Source organism: Ilyonectria robusta (genome assembly GCF_021365365.1).
Source record: "Ilyonectria robusta strain PMI_751 chromosome Unknown BGZ61scaffold_32, whole genome shotgun sequence".
Taxonomy (NCBI): domain Eukaryota; kingdom Fungi; phylum Ascomycota; class Sordariomycetes; order Hypocreales; family Nectriaceae; genus Ilyonectria; species Ilyonectria robusta.
The window spans coordinates 315955-331338 of record NW_025764466.1 but is presented as its reverse complement, the minus strand read 5'-3'; the positions used below and the strand labels follow the sequence as shown (position 1 = coordinate 331338).

The following is a 15384-nucleotide window of genomic DNA, read 5'->3' as shown; positions in this document are numbered from 1 at the left end:
AGAATTCATCTAGCATCGTCGACGTATATATAATTCGTATCGTTTAGGCATTTTACGACGAGCTATATGAAACCTTTGGACCATCAAGATGGGAACACCTATTTCAATCGGAATCCGAGTGCCAGTTGTGACTTTAATTAATACCTTTGCCAGGCTCAATCGACACTATTTTCAGGCTCATCAGCCGGCAGAGGGAGGCTTCTGTCTATATTCATAACAAGACACCTACTAGCCTTGTCAGCCAGCATATCTAGGTGCCTATAGCTGCCCCCAAACCTCGTGCCCACGATTCTCACAACCTCCATCAACGTATCAACAGGGCCAACATCCATGGCCGATCCTTGGCTGCCAACAGGCACCAACGACAAAAGGTCAGCCAGCGAACACCCTACGTCAAAGACCTTTTCCAATATGCCGATGCCATTCGCCTCGAAAGCTTGGGTCGGCACCAGCTGAGAGGCAAGCACAACGTCACGCGCGATGGTAGCCGGATAGTGCAGCGACATGACGTCCTCGCTCCTGGTGGTGGAAAGCATTGTTTTAGACGCGCACAGCTTCCAGACTATGATCTTGAGCCATTGTCGCGAGACGAGAAGGTCTGCTTGCTGGGCTGGAGAGTAGTTGGATATATTGGGGAGTGTGTACTTGAGGATGCTTTGGAGCCTTGACAGGTGCGCCGGATCTGTTGTGTTTGACGCAGTGGTGAAATTCCAGCTCGCGTTGAAAACCTCGTCAAAGTGGTGGAAGAGGGAGATGAGCTCGAGGAATCCAAGCAGTATATTCGCGTCTGGGGACGATTGGTCGACAACAGGTAGATCCAGGGTACTTTGCAGCGTGACGGGTCGATTCCGCTGCAGTGCATATCCTCTTTCAGTGATGAACAGCACCCAAAACATGCGCCGAGCGTATGAGGCAAAGTGGGAATCGTCCATGTCGCTGTATATGGCTTCCTCATGCAACCGAAGTGTCTGCAGGATGGTGATGGCCTCTCGCAGATAATACCATGCCGAATTATCTTTATCCAGACAGAAGAAGGCGGCGTAGAGGAAAAAGGATGTCTGGATGTGGGTTAATGATGGGTGCTCAATGAGGTCGCAATGCTGTCTTGAACGGAGGGTTTCGGAGATGAGAAAGTCGGTAGGCGGAATGATGAGGCCTTGAGTGGGTGCCGGTGGGAGAATTTCGGTAGAAAGTGAAACCACAGCGCAGCAGGCCGTGATGAGTCCATAGTGCTCGGGCGAGTATGGGACTTGCTCGACTTGCTGGCGATCGAGTATAGGTGTGAGGGGGTACTTGTGCTTGAAGTAAGCGTCGAGGCACCATCGGACAACTTCAGTCGATATTTGAGGAGATGGCTGAAAAGCAGCTTCTAATGAAGGCTGCTCGGGGATAGTATTCGGCTGAGACGCGGTAGAGAAAGTAGATTGTTCGCCGGGGTTGGGAAAAGGGCACCGCATCGGTACTGGGACAGGCTGATGTTGGAGTAGTAGCCTCCTTGCATGCCGTGGACCTCGCTTTGGGCCCGTCTTCTTATGTACGGCCAAGTAGGTACAGTTTACCGTTAACCCTTGGCAGTTGATACATGGCCTGGACCCGTCACAGCGCACCTTGCGCGTATGGCAGGCATCGCAAGCTTGCCGGACTTTGGGCGGTTGTTTTGGCATTGTTGAGCTTGTTGGGCGGGACGTGACTGGAGTTATTTTGAAGCTGGCCGGGGAACAATGTCTGGGGGGACAGAGCTTTCATATATGCGGAGAAAAACCCCGGCTAATTAATTACCTAGGGGGTTGACTAATAAGCAGACTTTGCTAGTTTTGGATGTCCCTCTCCTCACCGGAAAAGAATGGCCATGGTGCCGACCGTGATAGCCACCCACAAGCTCAGCCCTACTGAATAAGAATAAATTGGCCAACAGCCATCCTATGAGCGAAGCTTCGGAATAACAGTTCCGTCATCCACAATAAACTCGCGAAACTTTCTCGGAGGTACACCCTCAGCATACAGGCAGTCAATGTCGTGATAGGTCCTGTTCTTCGTCTCAGGCTGGAAGAAGAACAGAATACCCAGAATAACAATCTCAGCACCAACAAACAAGAACATGACTTTGCCTCCCCAGTTCAACTGATCGGGGTTGATGAAGTACGGGAATACCGACGAAAGCATGAGCGCAGTGAGTTGCTGGCACACCAGGCTAAAGGCAATTGTCTTGGGACGCGTCGCCTGCGAGGCAGTCTCTTGCGCCACAGCCCAGCCGAAGCAGCCCACCGTGGCAGTGTATAGCATCGACCATGTGATCATGAAGCAGAGAAGAGCCGTGTTGGCCGCTTTGTTGGCTGTGCCGGCCAGCGAGGTCCCGGCGATGATGATGGACCAGCAGCAGAGCAGCGTACCACCGCCAATCAGCGACTTTCGGCGAGGGAGAACATCTGAGACGGCGACGGCAGCGCAATTGGAAAGGAATTGGAGCGTCGAGGAGATGGCTGTGAGGCCAAAGGGGTCGGATTGGCCGATGAGCTCGAAATAATACGTCTGGTACGTGTCTGCAGCCTTTAGCAATTGCTAAGCAAAATTTCAAGTTTTAGACGACTCACTTGCAAAATATCCACCAGAGAAGTTCTGAGATTGCAGCCCCATGACAGCAATAAGAGTTCGCGATCGGTGCTCCTTGGAGAAGATGGCCTTCCAGCTCGTTTGCTTGGCCATGTTGGCTTCGCCAGCCGCAACCTCAAGCTCAGACCTGATGAAGTTGAGCCTCTCCTCGGCGTCGACGCCCTTGCCATAAAGCTTGATTATCGCCTTGCGAGCGTCATCATCTCTGCCCTTCTTGACGTACCAGACAGGCGACTCGGGCAAGAAAGGGAGGACAATGGCGAAGAGCGTCGGGACGAGAAACGTCATAACAAAGGCGAGTCGATAGCTCCATTCGCCGTGTATCTTGGAAGATCCCCAGCCTGTGATAGAGGAGAGGAAGAAACCCAGGACGATGATGACGTTTGTCAAGGAGCTGAGGGAGCTTCGGAGCGCAGCGGGTGCGTTTTCGGTAACGTACAGTGGAGGCGTGACGGTCGAGAGGCCAACGGAGAAGCCCAGCAGGAGCTTGGAGACGAAGAGGATCGGCAGACTCGGGGCAAAGACAAGTGCAAAGGACGAAGACAGGGACAGCACGACGGCAGTCCATAGCACAGCCCTTCGACCAACCTGGTCTGCAAATTGGCCTGTCAAGAAAGCTCCAAACACCTGGCCAATGGTACTAGCAGCGTTCCAAAGAGACTGCCAAAGCGCAGGGACAACGAATTGGTCGCCCACGGCGTAATACTCGCCATAGGCCTTGCGGAACTCTGGGAAGGCGATGGCAACACCGGAAAGACCAGAGTCGTAGCCCCATCCGAAGACAAGAGACATGACGTAGAGCGACCAGAGGACATAACGCTTGTCTTTTTTCAGGTTTGTCCAGAGGCGTTGATACTGCTGCTTGGGCGTGAGGTCCTGCGCGTCGACAGCTTTTTGGACAGCGGCTGAGTCTGCGATAGGGGCCTTTTCGACGTGGTCGGACACAGTCGCGATTGGCTCAGACTTGGTATCCATATTGAATGCTTGATTCGGTGAGTTTGAATGAGGATGTGAAGGGGACTCGAGACTGAGTGTGATGTCCTACGTTTTATTTGTGAGGGCATCGTGCCTAGTCTTTATATCTTTGGCAGTCAGGACACAAATGGGCTTTGTGCCGACAGGGATTAGTATCTACTCCTGACCGCCAATGAGATATATCGACGACCCGAATACAGCCTGACTCGTGATCCCCAGAAAGCTCGTACCTTTCTGTCGTCTAGACGGAGCCCCATGGGGAATCAGGTGAGGCAAAACAGACCATCCGCCGAACCGGAGTCAAGGCCGCGCACTAAATGGGGCATTATCCACAGTTCGAGATGGGGTTCCAGAACCCCAGAAAATGGCGCCGTCTAATCGCGAGGGAGCCTCCGGGTGAAATGGGTGGATTTCTATTGGCTAGACAAATCACTCAGTGAGTGCAAACAGGCTGAATTATGGTTGGCTCTTTGGCGGTCCGACGAGAATGGGTTCTTTTTCTTCTTGGGCTTGAGTTTCTAGCGAATCACAATTCAACCATCCGAGACCAGCCCGTGTGCCTCATATTGCTGACGTAGACGATCATGGGATCGGCAAGATGCGAGGCCCAATACGAATTCAACCGAGCATCGCAATCGTCGAGACTAGATGCAGTTGTCGGACCGGCAAGTGGCACTAGGGCATAGGAGATACAGGAATAAGAGACTCGCTTCTGAAACGTAAACTCGTCAGTCTCTTCCTGACCGAACCACCATAGCATCATCGACATCAACAAACATGTCACCGTCTACTCCTCCAGAGGCGCAATGGTGGAAAGAAGCAGTCGTCTACCAGATCTACCCGGCCAGCTTCTTGGACTCGGACGCCGATGGGCTTGGTGATCTGCCAGGCATCATCTCGAAGCTCGACTACATCCAGTCGGTAGGAGCCAGTGCCATCTGGCTGTCGCCCATCTTCAAGAGTCCTCAGTATGACATGGGCTATGATGTCTCAGACTATCGAGACATTCACCGCCCTTATGGAACCGTCCAAGACGTCGAAACCCTGATCCAAGGCTGCCACAAAAGGAGCATCAAGATTCTTCTAGACCTCGTCGTCAACCACACCAGCCACGAACACGAATGGTTCCGAGAGTCACGCTCATCAAGAACCTCCCCCAAGAGAGACTGGTACTTCTGGCGCGACCCCAAATTCGAACCAGACGGCACGCGAAAGCCACCCAACAACTGGGCTTCCATCTTCGGCGGCAGCGCCTGGGCATGGGACGAGGCCACGGGCCAATACTACCTCGCCCTCTTCCTACCCTCGCAGCCCGATCTAAACTGGGCCAGTAAGGACATGCGCCGCGAAATTTACGCCGACATGCAGTTCTGGCTCGACAAGGGCGTCGACGGCTTCCGCATCGACTCTATGAATCTCATGTCTAAGCACCCGGACCTCCCCGACGCGCCCATCACGCGGCCCGGTGACGAGTTCCAGCCGGGAGACAAGTATTTTGCCAGCGGCCCGCGAATGCACGAGTACATCCGCGAGATGCGCAGCGAAGTTTTGGACAAGTACGACTGCATGACTGTTGGCGAACTGGGCTTCACCAAGGACGAGGCGAGCGTGGCGAGTTATGTTGCCAAGGACAGGCATGAGCTCAATATGCTCTTTACCGGTGACATTGTCGACATGGATTTCGGAGTCAACCACAAGTATGAGCGAGACGACTTCCGGCTCTCCAAGCTCAAGGCCATCACCAACCGGTGGCAGAACGCCATGCCCAAATTCGACGGTTGGAACTCAGTATACATGGACAATCACGACTCCGGTCGCTCCCTTTCCCGGTACGGATCGGATCTACCCCAGTATCGGGAGGACGCAGCCAAGATGCTGGCCATCTACCTAGGGACGCTGAGCGGCACGCTGTTTCTGCTGCAGGGCCAAGAGATTGGCATGGCGAATGCGCCGAGGTCGTGGACCATTGACGACTACATTGATGTCGAAGGCCTAAATTACTACAACAGCGAGCTCAAAAGGAGAGGTCGTGGTGCTGACATGTCCGATGTCATGAGGGAGATGAGGCTCAAGGCACGCGACAATGGAAGGCTGCCCATGCAATGGACGGCAGAGAAGAATGGCGGGTTCACGGAAGGATCCAAGCCTTGGATGCGCGTCAACGATGACTTCGACGAGTGGAATGTCGCGCAGATGGAAAAGGATGACAACAGCGTGTTGGCTTTCTGGAGAGAGGTCCTGGCGTTGCGACAGAAGGAGAAAGATGTTTTTGTGTATGGGCGGTTCGACGAATTGCCCGAGTATGAGAAGAGTGAGCATGTTTTTGCATACACCATGACAAGCTACGATGGGAGAGTGGCACTGGTCTTGCTGAACTTTTCGGACAAGGAACAAAAGGTTGAGCTGGAGGAACATTCCAACTCCAAGTGGACGAGGTTGCTCGGGAAGAATATTGAGACTATTGAAGCCGGCCGTGTTCAGCTCGGGGCTTACGGGGGAGTGGTTTATGCGGGCTGGTGATATAGTACCCTCAACCCTTCGTTGGTTCACTATATATCTCTCAGATAATTAGCACATGACCGACTATACACAGCCTGGTCACGCCTCAGCCTTTTTTTTTGAGTATTGCTATTCCCACCCGTTCAAAATGCTAATCACACATAAGTACACAATTTTACACATAATCTTAGTACAAGGAAATATACCCAGACGATATACTATTTTAAGGCATTTTATTCTAAAGAATTTCCAGTTTTTACCCTAAATAAATCAAAAGATAAAATTTAAACTGCAGACCTTAAAGAATAAATCCTAAGAATAAAACTTATTTAATTTCTTAGGTTTACTTGTAAATAGGTATATTATTGAAACTTCCTGGTAAAATTAGTTGATGCCCTTGACTCTGCGAGTAGTATTTTGAGTGTGTGCGAATAGCAATTGCAGGCAAAGGGTTGACATCGAGGGGGTTGCGACTGATACTCACGCCCGGGTAGAGAAACAGCAAGCCATTCCAAGAAAGCATCTCGTTGGTTTTATTATATCCATATACAAGATACACTTATTTCGCTGATTCTTAAAGTTAAAAGCTACCCATCATCTACTTCGACTTGCCAGCATAAGGGTTCCGAGCCGACGTTTTGTCTATCTTGACTGCAGATACGGTTCGCACAAGCGGCGAACCCGTCGACTGAGTGATCTTGAGCTTGTCTTTTCCGCAATTGCATTCCTTTAGATTCTCGGCGGTGTTCTGGAAAGCGGTGGTGTATCCTCGGGCAGATGTGAGCCGCTTATCGAGAGTCTCCCGGGCCTTGTCCAGTGACTTAAGTTCCTTTTCCATATCGGTGATGGCTTCGTTACAGGAGCACTTGGGCTATTTGTTAAGTCGAGTCTCGAGGGCAATGATTGATTTCTTGAGGTTTCCCTGCTCCGCGCCTATGCGTACCAAATTGCCTTGCAACTCTTCAACACTTAAGAACTTGTGAGTTCAAGTGCACTCAGAAAGCAGAGCGGACAGCAAACTTACGCTTTTGCAAGACCTGGAACTTGGTACCTAGGCAAGACGATAGGCGACGCGCAAATCTTCGCCAATCGCATCGAGCCTTGCCTTCACCGTATCCATCTCTTCGTCCTGGTTGTGTTTCGCCTTCTTATCCGTATCGGCGGGCGCGCCGCTAGTCCTCACGCTTCGAATACCATGCCCAAGTGCAGCCCCAAATGCTGAGGCACAAGGTGATGAAGGCGAGCCCCCGGTGAATCCCATGGTGAATGGGTGAACGGGCGCAGGCCCTGCGACAAGATCCATGGGGATAGGAGACATCGCGACAGTGGAGGGAAGGTCTTAGTGGGAGCGGAAGAATAGTCTGAAAAAGAGTTGGGTTGTTGGAGTTGCGCGTGAGTTTGAAGAAAGACTCAAGTTAGAAGAGTGAGGTTGAAGAATCGAAGCATGACTGAATTTTCATGCCAGCTGAGAATTCATAGGTGCTCACGATAGCTTCTGCCGCAGTTGCTGCCAGCTGGTGGCTCCTGTTGCAGTTGCTGCCAGGTGATGGCTTCTGCCAGGTGATGGCTTCTGCCACGCTTGCTGCTAACTAGAAGCTTCTGCTACATTCATTATTCACTAGGTAGTGTTTGGTGAAGGCTAGATAAACGTAACACGTCGTAGCCTGCGTCGCCAAAGTATTTGACTGCGAAAGATCTTGGTGCATGTGCCCATAGCGAATTGGGCAATGGCCTCCTGCTTCCGCGAGGAATTTCGGGCTTGATCTCCACGACGTCGTTTTGCATCACGCTGAGCGAAAAGGTGCAGATGGCGCATTCGGCTTCAGTGCAGCCACCGCCCTTGGTCGATATTTTGACACAATTCTTACGGTACTCCATCTTCCCAACAGTCGTGTTTAGTGGAAGTTGAGAACCGCCCTTCTTGAGAAACTCCGTGGCCTCGGCGAGCATATAGTTGTAACCACGCTGATCCCAGACCAGATTACTGGCATCGCTGAAATAGCTGAAGGTGGCTCTACAACCAGACCAAAGGGCGCCACGTGCTGATGTATCTTAGAGGTTGTGATGATTTCTCCAGCAGCGGCAGATGCATTAGCATAAACGGCATCGAAACTGAACAGCTATGATTCACCAAGACGATGATTTAGTTTTCGATTGAATGTGAGTAGTGCAAGCTATTTTGTGACTATCCTGACTGCGAGTTCCAATAATGAATATGCAATTTTACTGGCCTATAATGTTGATAGGGTGATGGAGTTTCAAATGGACCTATATGGCACAACATAGTTCTGAACCCTAGAAATTTAGATATACGTGTTTGTTATTGCTCTCTTTCCATGATGCATTCCTCAGTATATGTGCGAGAAAGCCGCGACGGTTGTCTATAGACACCGGTCGGCACTCCTATGTGAGAGCTAACATTCAAGCCTGATGAGTACTCATCCAACCAATACATCGGGTAATTATTTGCTGGTGTTATCAATGCAATTCGTCAATTTCCCCTATCATTCCCCATCATCTTCATGAACACCTATCGAGGTAGTCAGTACAATGAAGACAGGTAGTGAGGGAGGGTAGAACCAACGTCGGAGTCCATCTCAATGCCTGCGTTTTGCATCTCATCGTACAACTGAAAGTCCGTCATCAGTCTCAAAAGTACAAAAACCGAGAGTATAAACCTACTGTTTGAGCCGCCTCTTGAAACTGCTTGTCCATCATGAGCCGCATCATATCCATCTTGCTTGGAGGCTTGGTAGCGTCGAATCCTATAGGAATGAGTCAGCGCAAGCCCATGCAGCGCGAGGAATACGTTTCCAACATACCCTTTCCCTTGATGATATCACCAACTTTCTGCATGGCTGCAATGGCCGGAGGATGTCGGCTCAGCTTCTCAAACGTCTCCCGAACCTTGGGGTCATTCATCATCATTTCCGGCATATTGGGAGGGCTCGCGGCGGCGAAACGCGGGCATGTCGCGTGAATATGGCGCGTAGCAACGCGCATAAAAGGCCTTGCAATCAGTCTTCGTGCTGCAAACATGATGGAGGAGGTGGTGACGATATCGAGGCTGATAATCAAGGACTCAGAAATGACATCAAAGGATTCACCAAACAAAGTGGGGTGATAAGTTAGGACTGACTTATCTTATCTTATCATGCTTAGTTTTTCACGCCTACCCTAGACAAGGAGAAACAGGATTTAAATAATTAAATCGACATGCGCCTCAGTACTTTTCTGCAAGATGAGAGAAGTAAGAGCGCAAATGTTGTTGGTAGCTACACAAGATCAGTGCTTGAAGGTTTTGTGGCATAGTGATGGTGGAAGAAAGGAAGACTGTCCTTAATTTACAACATCGCCTTCGCTTTGACAGTGAGGATTCTCTCACTAAATCTGCTACTAACCAGATCAATAAGATTTGGTGCCTGGAACTCGAGGTTTCAGATTCGCTACTGTGCCGATCAGCCGTGTGTGTGGGAGTGGAGTGGTGTAGATCCAAGCCTCAACCAGGCTTGACAGGGGATCCTAGATGGACTCAGATATGGACGGTGATGAGTTTTGCATTTATTCCCGGCGACACAGTCTTACCCTAGTCGCTACATAAATAAGGAGCTTCCAGGGCTGATTTGCGGCGCATCTCATCAGATTGTCACTCAATCGGCACGGAACCGACCGGTTGAAGTAAGATCAACGGGCGCTTCATCCTGGCATCGACTGATTTGCTTTCAAGGTTCTCTTATCTATCAGCTACAGCTGCATTAGGTTAAATAGCAAACTCTAATGACTGGACCATCGTGTCCAGCGGAATGAAGCCTGGCCTAAACGGACGCCACCCGATACCGCAGAAGTTCCAGCTAGACACTAGTGGCGCCTGGAACGGATCCGGAGCTGGCAGCCTGAGTCAGGGGAAGTGTGGCTGGAAAATATAACGCGCTTTTGTTCCTTCATCAGGGCGGAAAGCCAAAAAAAAAACACGCGTGTCCGTTGGGCTGAGCTAGCAGGAGCTGCGACAGCAGCCGCAACGCGGCACCATGCTAATTACAGTCTCGATTGTATGCTTTGCGCGACATCTCCGGCTCGATATCCTATTTCCTGTGCCTTGTTTACTAACTGATTACGTGCGCAGGTCATTCAAGGATTCCTTCTGGGCTTGGCGCTGTTGGTCATCGTTCTTCGATGCTGGGCTCGACTTCGGTTCGAGAGGGCGTCGCTTACCATCTCGGAGTATTTTGCCTGCATCGGCTGGTTGTTCGCGCTGGGATGGTTCATCTGCTCGACCGTCGCTTTGCGGATTCTGATAAAGCATCCCGCGGTTGGCGAGGAACTTGTTGTCAATAATGTGGCATACTTGAAGGTACGTGGCCAACTACCCTGAGAATAGAAGAAAGCTTTTTCTTAAAACTAACGGTGTTCGACCTGTAGACCGTCTTCATAGCCGAATACTTCTTCGACATTGGAATTTACTGGCCTAAGCTGTCCATCACCACGTTTTACTGGTTGTTGATACCCCGGATTTTCCGAACTCTGAGGAAAGCACTATACGCAAGCACGGCGTATCTCGTCTGTTGCATGATTGCAGCCTTCCTAGTAGTCACTCTAATAGCGCACCCTATCTCGAATAATTGGTAACGTCTTGAAATACGTCGATGGAGAATACATGCTAACAGTCCCCAACAGGTCCATTGAACATCAGTTAGACTCGGCTTGGAATTCCTATCCTCTTTTTGTCGTTCAATGGTGTCTTAACTTTTCCACTGATCTGCTGCGTATGTTTATTGAAGCCGTTGAACAACTTCATCTAACGTTCCATCTGCCGTCTAGTCTTTTGCTTTCCGTTCTTTCTTCTTCCGCACTTGAAGCTTCGCCGAGAACAAAAAATCGGTCTTGTCGGCGTCTTTTCCTTGGGCGCCATCACTTTGTCAGTAAGCCTTGGACGCTTTATCGCGTACAATGTGACGGATTTTGACCTTGATGATTCGTCTGGCAGTATGTATTCGCCCTGTCTTCTCACCTGCCCCAGCAGTTTTCTTGGAAACCACAGACTTTGTCATAAATTGCATGTGCTGACTCGCTCCAGACACCCTGTGCACTGCCGAGATGACCACTGCCGTCATTGTCGTCTGTCTCCCTGGTCTGAAAAAGTTCATTACGCGGTCAAAAACCCCAACAAACACAACAGATCGCGGCGACGGTTCACAGTCTGGATCTGGACAAATGTCCAACAAGCATGCATTCAAGTCGCGGTCAACACCACAAGCTTACGAGGAATGGGGCGTAAGGGATGATGAAATCGAACTGGTAGCTATCGGAAAAAAGTCGCATTTTCGAAGTACAGATATACCGGACGGTCGAGACACCACTGTATGAGGTGATGGGCACTAATGTGTTGTTTTTGTTGTGATTCGAGCACAAGCGGGCAATGGTTATGATACCTACGTTTTTTTTACTGCGGTTTCAAGCTGCATCCAACCTTTCTCTCTGACAGACGCTCTCATGCCCGCCTCCGCCGTTTTCGCAGAGATCTCTTCTCATCTGTCCTTAGCTTAGCCTCCCCACGCTTCTTAAGCTCCGATTCAATTTTGAGCTTATGGTTGAGATCATGTCATGGCTTTGCAGAGCAATCATTGGGATTCGCGCCGTACGATAAGAGAAGAACAAGCAAACCGCTGAAGCTTTCCGTACGTCTTCGCTCTCGACCATCCAGCTCCTGAAGAAATAATTTCCTCGGAGAAGGAGGCTTGAAAACTTGACTTGTCGTCATCGGATCATTCGGATCTATTCCCTTCTGAAGCAGAATCTCAACTAAGCGCATGCAAAAATCGGGTCACCCTAGTAACGGACATGGAACGGTACGCGCCAACGCAGCGAATAATAGTGATCTGTCACATTATTTGAAATAATAGGTATCGCCTTTAAGCTTCTTCTCTAGGTAGAAGGGTAGATCATGCTTTGAGATTTCCTCTCTAAATGGTCTTTGATCGTATGGCGTCCAAAGTGACTTGAAGTGTCTCTTGCATATGTTTGAGCGAATTTTCGTAGTCGTCCAAACATTTTAACTATGAAACCTGTGACGGTCTAGGACTCGGTCATTTTGACGGGCACGGCATATGACCACAAAAAACTTATCTATAAGCTCCGGCCTGGAACGTACAACAATGCAGCTATGTCGCAGAGGAGCGCTGGTGAAGAGAAGTTGATAAAGAACTACTGTACTGACACTGACCAGTAGATCAAGCTCACATGCGACCAATTTAAAATGTTGGGTCTGGTCTGTTCCGTCCTTTATGCACCGCGCTATCCTTGCGGACGGCACCTATCCTTGGAACAAAGTCCGCGACCCAACCTATTCCAGCATCGTTGTTCCGTCGTGGAGCGCAACAGCAGAACAGTTAAGATTGGCAACGTTCGTCAAGTACTGGTATCAGGGCACTCGTGACGATAACGCGAGCCTGCGAGGCAGCTATGTTGTTCTCCGCCGTTACCTCAACGGTAATATTGACTGTTCCTTCTCATTTAAAGTTACAAAGCCTTTTACCCGAGTTCCACCTAAGAAAAGATTTTCAAGGCTTCTCTGGCATTGGTGGAGGCCTGGGGCGACGGTGCTGTCTTTCAGTCTATCACCAAATCCGAAATTCAAGGCACTTGATGTTACATCTATCGACAAAAAGTCCCCTGCGAGTAACGCCACCCTGATTACAGAAGAGAAGGTCAAGAAACGGAAGAACCGTAGCTATATAGACAGAAATAAATACAGCAATAGCTCAACAACCTTTTTGGTCCGGTCAAGGACATCTTGACTCACTGGGTGTGGTAAACAATGCCAGCATCGTCATGGTGGGCGACACCAAGCTTGACAGCCCCAGACTTGTCATCGTAAATAATGAGGGGTTGTTTGCTGATATCCCGAGGTCAGTTAATCGGTCCGTTTCCATGCCATCCTTGATACTTGGATCACAGGTTAAATAGCTCAGACCCCAGAGTGGCAGCAAGGGAGAACCAGTTGACCCCGCGCCGGAAAGGTTTACCCCCCGGACTAGCCAATGCTACGCCTATTCCCGGCCATATTTCTCAAAGAAACTGAGTGGTCTCCGCTTCGATCAAGGGTACTGGTGGAGCTGATGGCTTGAGTAGTACTCGTGACATGTGTGGGGGATGGAGAGGCGGGGGAAATCACACCATGATGTCAATTCCGCCGAGCATGTTGCCCAAGTTATGGAGTTTCCTCGGAAGCACTAACGGCCGGACCCAACAATAAATGGGCCTCATCTGTGTGGTGGAAAGGTATATATACTGTTGCGAGTTCGGGCCATTGGCACTAATTACGTGGTCGGTGATCCAAGTTTAACTGCGTCTCTTCACAAGATGACTACACTTGTTCAATTCATGCTCCACTGCCTGTGGCTCTTGGCGCCGCTAGTAGTATTCCCATCGTCCTCCTCTGCCCAGTCTGTCAAAACCAGCCTTGGTACTATACATGGTGTGATCGACAGGAGCAATCCATCGGTTCGGCAATTCCTTGGCATTCCATATGCCAAACCTCCCATCGGTGACTTGCGATGGGACCGACCCCATCCTGTTGAGGAGTTTGGAGACATCCAAGCCAAGAAGCTCCCCCCTAGTTGTCCCCAATATCTCGGCGTGAGCCGGGGTAACTTCTACTCGCAGGAGGTTTTGGAGTTCAACTTACAAGGCTTGAACAAAACCGGCTCCATTAGTGAAGACTGTCTCACGCTTAGTGTCTGGACTCCTTTGGGGGCCCGGAGAGGAGACAATCTTCCCATTCTGATTTACATATATGGAGGCGGGTTCTCAACTGGAGGTCAAGATGTACCCTACCAAATTCCAACCCAGTGGGTTCAGCGAACGAAATCCCACATTGTTGTCAGTTTCAATTATCGCGTCAACATGTTCGGGTTCCCCCGCTCTGCTGGTGTTGAGAGCCAGAACCTCGGCTTATTAGATCAGCGCATGGCTATCGAGTGGGTGCGGGATAACATCTACCATTTCGGCGGTGACAAAACACGCATGTCGCTCTGGGGGCAAAGTGCCGGGGCAATGTCTGTGGCCTAGTAAGTCCTATCCGAATTGACGGTTTTGGATGTCTCCTTACGCTGTGACAGCTACACCTACGCCTATCCCGAAAACCCCATCGTCAGTAGCCTCATTCTGGACTCGGCCAGTGAATTCACCAATCTCGGATCAGGTGAAAGCGACACGGACCACTCCAACTTTACCTTTGTGGCAGAGAATCTGGGATGCCAGAGGGACTCACCGGCCGAGGAGTTGGCTTGTATGCGCCAAGTTCCCTTCCAGGATATTGAGGATTTTATCCAGGAGTATACTGAGCAAGGGACTACTCCATCGCTAGCTTTCAAGCCCGTACCAGATGGCCGACTGGTGTTCAGCAACTATACTGAGCGCTCACTCTTGGGTGCCCAGGGAAAGATCGTGCGTTCCATCATTCCAAAACTTGATTGACTATAAATTCTGACACCTCTACAATGTAGCCTGCGATTGTCGGCACGGCTGCACAGGACGGCTATCCGTTCGGATATACCGGTAATGGGGTCGATACGACTGTCGCAGAGCAAGTCACGCTGTCGCTGTTCCTCTGCCCAGCCTACAAGACATCATCCAATCGCTTAGCGGCAGGTCTCGATACCTGGCGCTATGAATATCGAGGCAACTTTAGCAACGTGTCTCCCGTGCCATACATTGGCGCCTACCACTCATCCGAGTTGCCCATGATCTTCGGCACCCACGGCCTGTTCCGCGGTCCGTCTACAAAACTGGAGAAAGCAACCAGCGCGGCGATGCAGGATGCATATTTAACATTCACAGCAACAAGGGGGTCGAGGAAAGCTATGCTCAAGCACGGGTGGCATGTGTATGAGAAGAGCAGGAAGAATCCTTTGCGGATCTTTGGCGAGCGAGTGGCCGATAAGGACGGAAATATTAACGAGCAGGAGCTGGAGTGTAAGCGCTTGTATTCATAATTAAATCAAGTAAATGCCCGTCTCCATACATTTCCTGGCGCAGTCATTCTGTCACTTATTTGCACGTCTAGAGCTCCATCAGTAGGCGTGAGTATTGCGGCCCTGGAGGGCATGTTCTGTCACAGTCTCCAATTCTGGCAACATCGGTTGGAGCTCAGGCGTCAAGGCAGATGATTGGATTGACGGAAGTTACAATGTGTCCCAATCTCATGATATCGCTGACAGCTTCACCTGTACCAGCAATGCTGGAATCCCCTACCCTAGATGCTCACAGATGGCCCATCACAGCGCACGTACCCGCAGAAAA

The 15384-nt window shown here is 50.4% G+C and overlaps 8 protein-coding genes across 8 annotated transcripts; 4 read left to right on the top strand and 4 right to left on the bottom strand.

Moving 5' to 3' along the window:
• Window positions 1-144: 144 nt before the first annotated feature.
• On the bottom strand, window positions 145-1685 carry BGZ61DRAFT_562149 (uncharacterized protein). Its single transcript, XM_046255841.1, has 2 exons — window positions 1560-1685; window positions 145-1382 (listed from the first exon to the last, which is right to left on the bottom strand). The coding sequence occupies exons 1-2, from the start codon at window positions 1662-1664 to the stop codon at window positions 156-158; spliced, it is 1332 nt and encodes a 443-aa protein (XP_046096942.1). The 5' UTR covers window positions 1665-1685; the 3' UTR covers window positions 145-155.
• Window positions 1686-1920: 235 nt separating this feature from the next.
• Window positions 1921-3585, bottom strand: BGZ61DRAFT_367434 (general substrate transporter; the record flags this gene model as incomplete). The annotated part of the gene is made up of 2 exons (XM_046241786.1): window positions 1921-2540; window positions 2592-3585. 2 exons carry the CDS (start codon window positions 3583-3585, stop codon window positions 1921-1923), a joined length of 1614 nt encoding a protein of 537 aa, XP_046096941.1.
• Window positions 3586-4362: 777 nt separating this feature from the next.
• BGZ61DRAFT_367551 (glycoside hydrolase superfamily) lies at window positions 4363-6105 on the top strand (the record flags this gene model as incomplete). Its single annotated transcript, XM_046241799.1, has 1 exon — window positions 4363-6105. The coding sequence occupies one exon, from the start codon at window positions 4363-4365 to the stop codon at window positions 6103-6105; it is 1743 nt and encodes a 580-aa protein (XP_046096940.1).
• A 577-nt stretch (window positions 6106-6682) lies between these two features.
• Window positions 6683-7402, bottom strand: BGZ61DRAFT_539136 (uncharacterized protein; the record flags this gene model as incomplete). Its single annotated transcript, XM_046254749.1, has 2 exons — window positions 6683-6955; window positions 7196-7402. 2 exons carry the CDS (start codon window positions 7400-7402, stop codon window positions 6683-6685), a joined length of 480 nt encoding a protein of 159 aa, XP_046096939.1.
• A 1224-nt stretch (window positions 7403-8626) lies between these two features.
• On the bottom strand, window positions 8627-9123 carry BGZ61DRAFT_484889 (uncharacterized protein; the record flags this gene model as incomplete). The annotated part of the gene is made up of 3 exons (XM_046249655.1): window positions 8627-8713; window positions 8767-8849; window positions 8907-9123. The coding sequence occupies 3 exons, from the start codon at window positions 9121-9123 to the stop codon at window positions 8627-8629; spliced, it is 387 nt and encodes a 128-aa protein (XP_046096938.1).
• A 923-nt stretch (window positions 9124-10046) lies between these two features.
• On the top strand, window positions 10047-11566 carry BGZ61DRAFT_142187 (uncharacterized protein). Its single transcript, XM_046237287.1, has 6 exons — window positions 10047-10133; window positions 10208-10435; window positions 10504-10706; window positions 10759-10847; window positions 10903-11067; window positions 11159-11566. The coding sequence occupies exons 1-6, from the start codon at window positions 10113-10115 to the stop codon at window positions 11446-11448; spliced, it is 996 nt and encodes a 331-aa protein (XP_046096937.1). The 5' UTR covers window positions 10047-10112; the 3' UTR covers window positions 11449-11566.
• Window positions 11567-12365: 799 nt separating this feature from the next.
• On the top strand, window positions 12366-13352 carry BGZ61DRAFT_562138 (uncharacterized protein; the record flags this gene model as incomplete). The annotated part of the gene is made up of 3 exons (XM_046255840.1): window positions 12366-12807; window positions 12842-12989; window positions 13039-13352. 3 exons carry the CDS (start codon window positions 12366-12368, stop codon window positions 13160-13162), a joined length of 714 nt encoding a protein of 237 aa, XP_046096936.1. The 3' UTR covers window positions 13163-13352.
• A 112-nt stretch (window positions 13353-13464) lies between these two features.
• On the top strand, window positions 13465-15077 carry BGZ61DRAFT_367393 (Alpha/Beta hydrolase protein; the record flags this gene model as incomplete). The annotated part of the gene is made up of 3 exons (XM_046241783.1): window positions 13465-14150; window positions 14202-14529; window positions 14589-15077. 3 exons carry the CDS (start codon window positions 13465-13467, stop codon window positions 15075-15077), a joined length of 1503 nt encoding a protein of 500 aa, XP_046096935.1.
• Window positions 15078-15384: the final 307 nt, after the last annotated feature.

Bases quoted from the DNA above. Each gene is read 5' to 3' on its own strand.
- BGZ61DRAFT_142187 (XM_046237287.1), top strand. From the start codon at position 10,113: ATGCTAATTACAGTCTCGATT. The intron at 10,436-10,503 runs GTACGTGGCCAA...TTCGACCTGTAG, and splicing joins ATAATGTGGCATACTTGAAG to ACCGTCTTCATAGCCGAATA. The intron at 10,848-10,902 runs GTATGTTTATTG...TCTGCCGTCTAG, and splicing joins CTTTTCCACTGATCTGCTGC to TCTTTTGCTTTCCGTTCTTT.
- BGZ61DRAFT_562149 (XM_046255841.1), bottom strand. From the start codon at position 1,664: ATGCCAAAACAACCGCCCAAAGTCCGGCAAGCTTGCGATGCCTGCCAT. The intron at 1,383-1,559 runs GTAAACTGTACC...ACTATCCCCGAG, and splicing joins TCAACTGCCAAGGGTTAACG to CAGCCTTCATTAGAAGCTGC.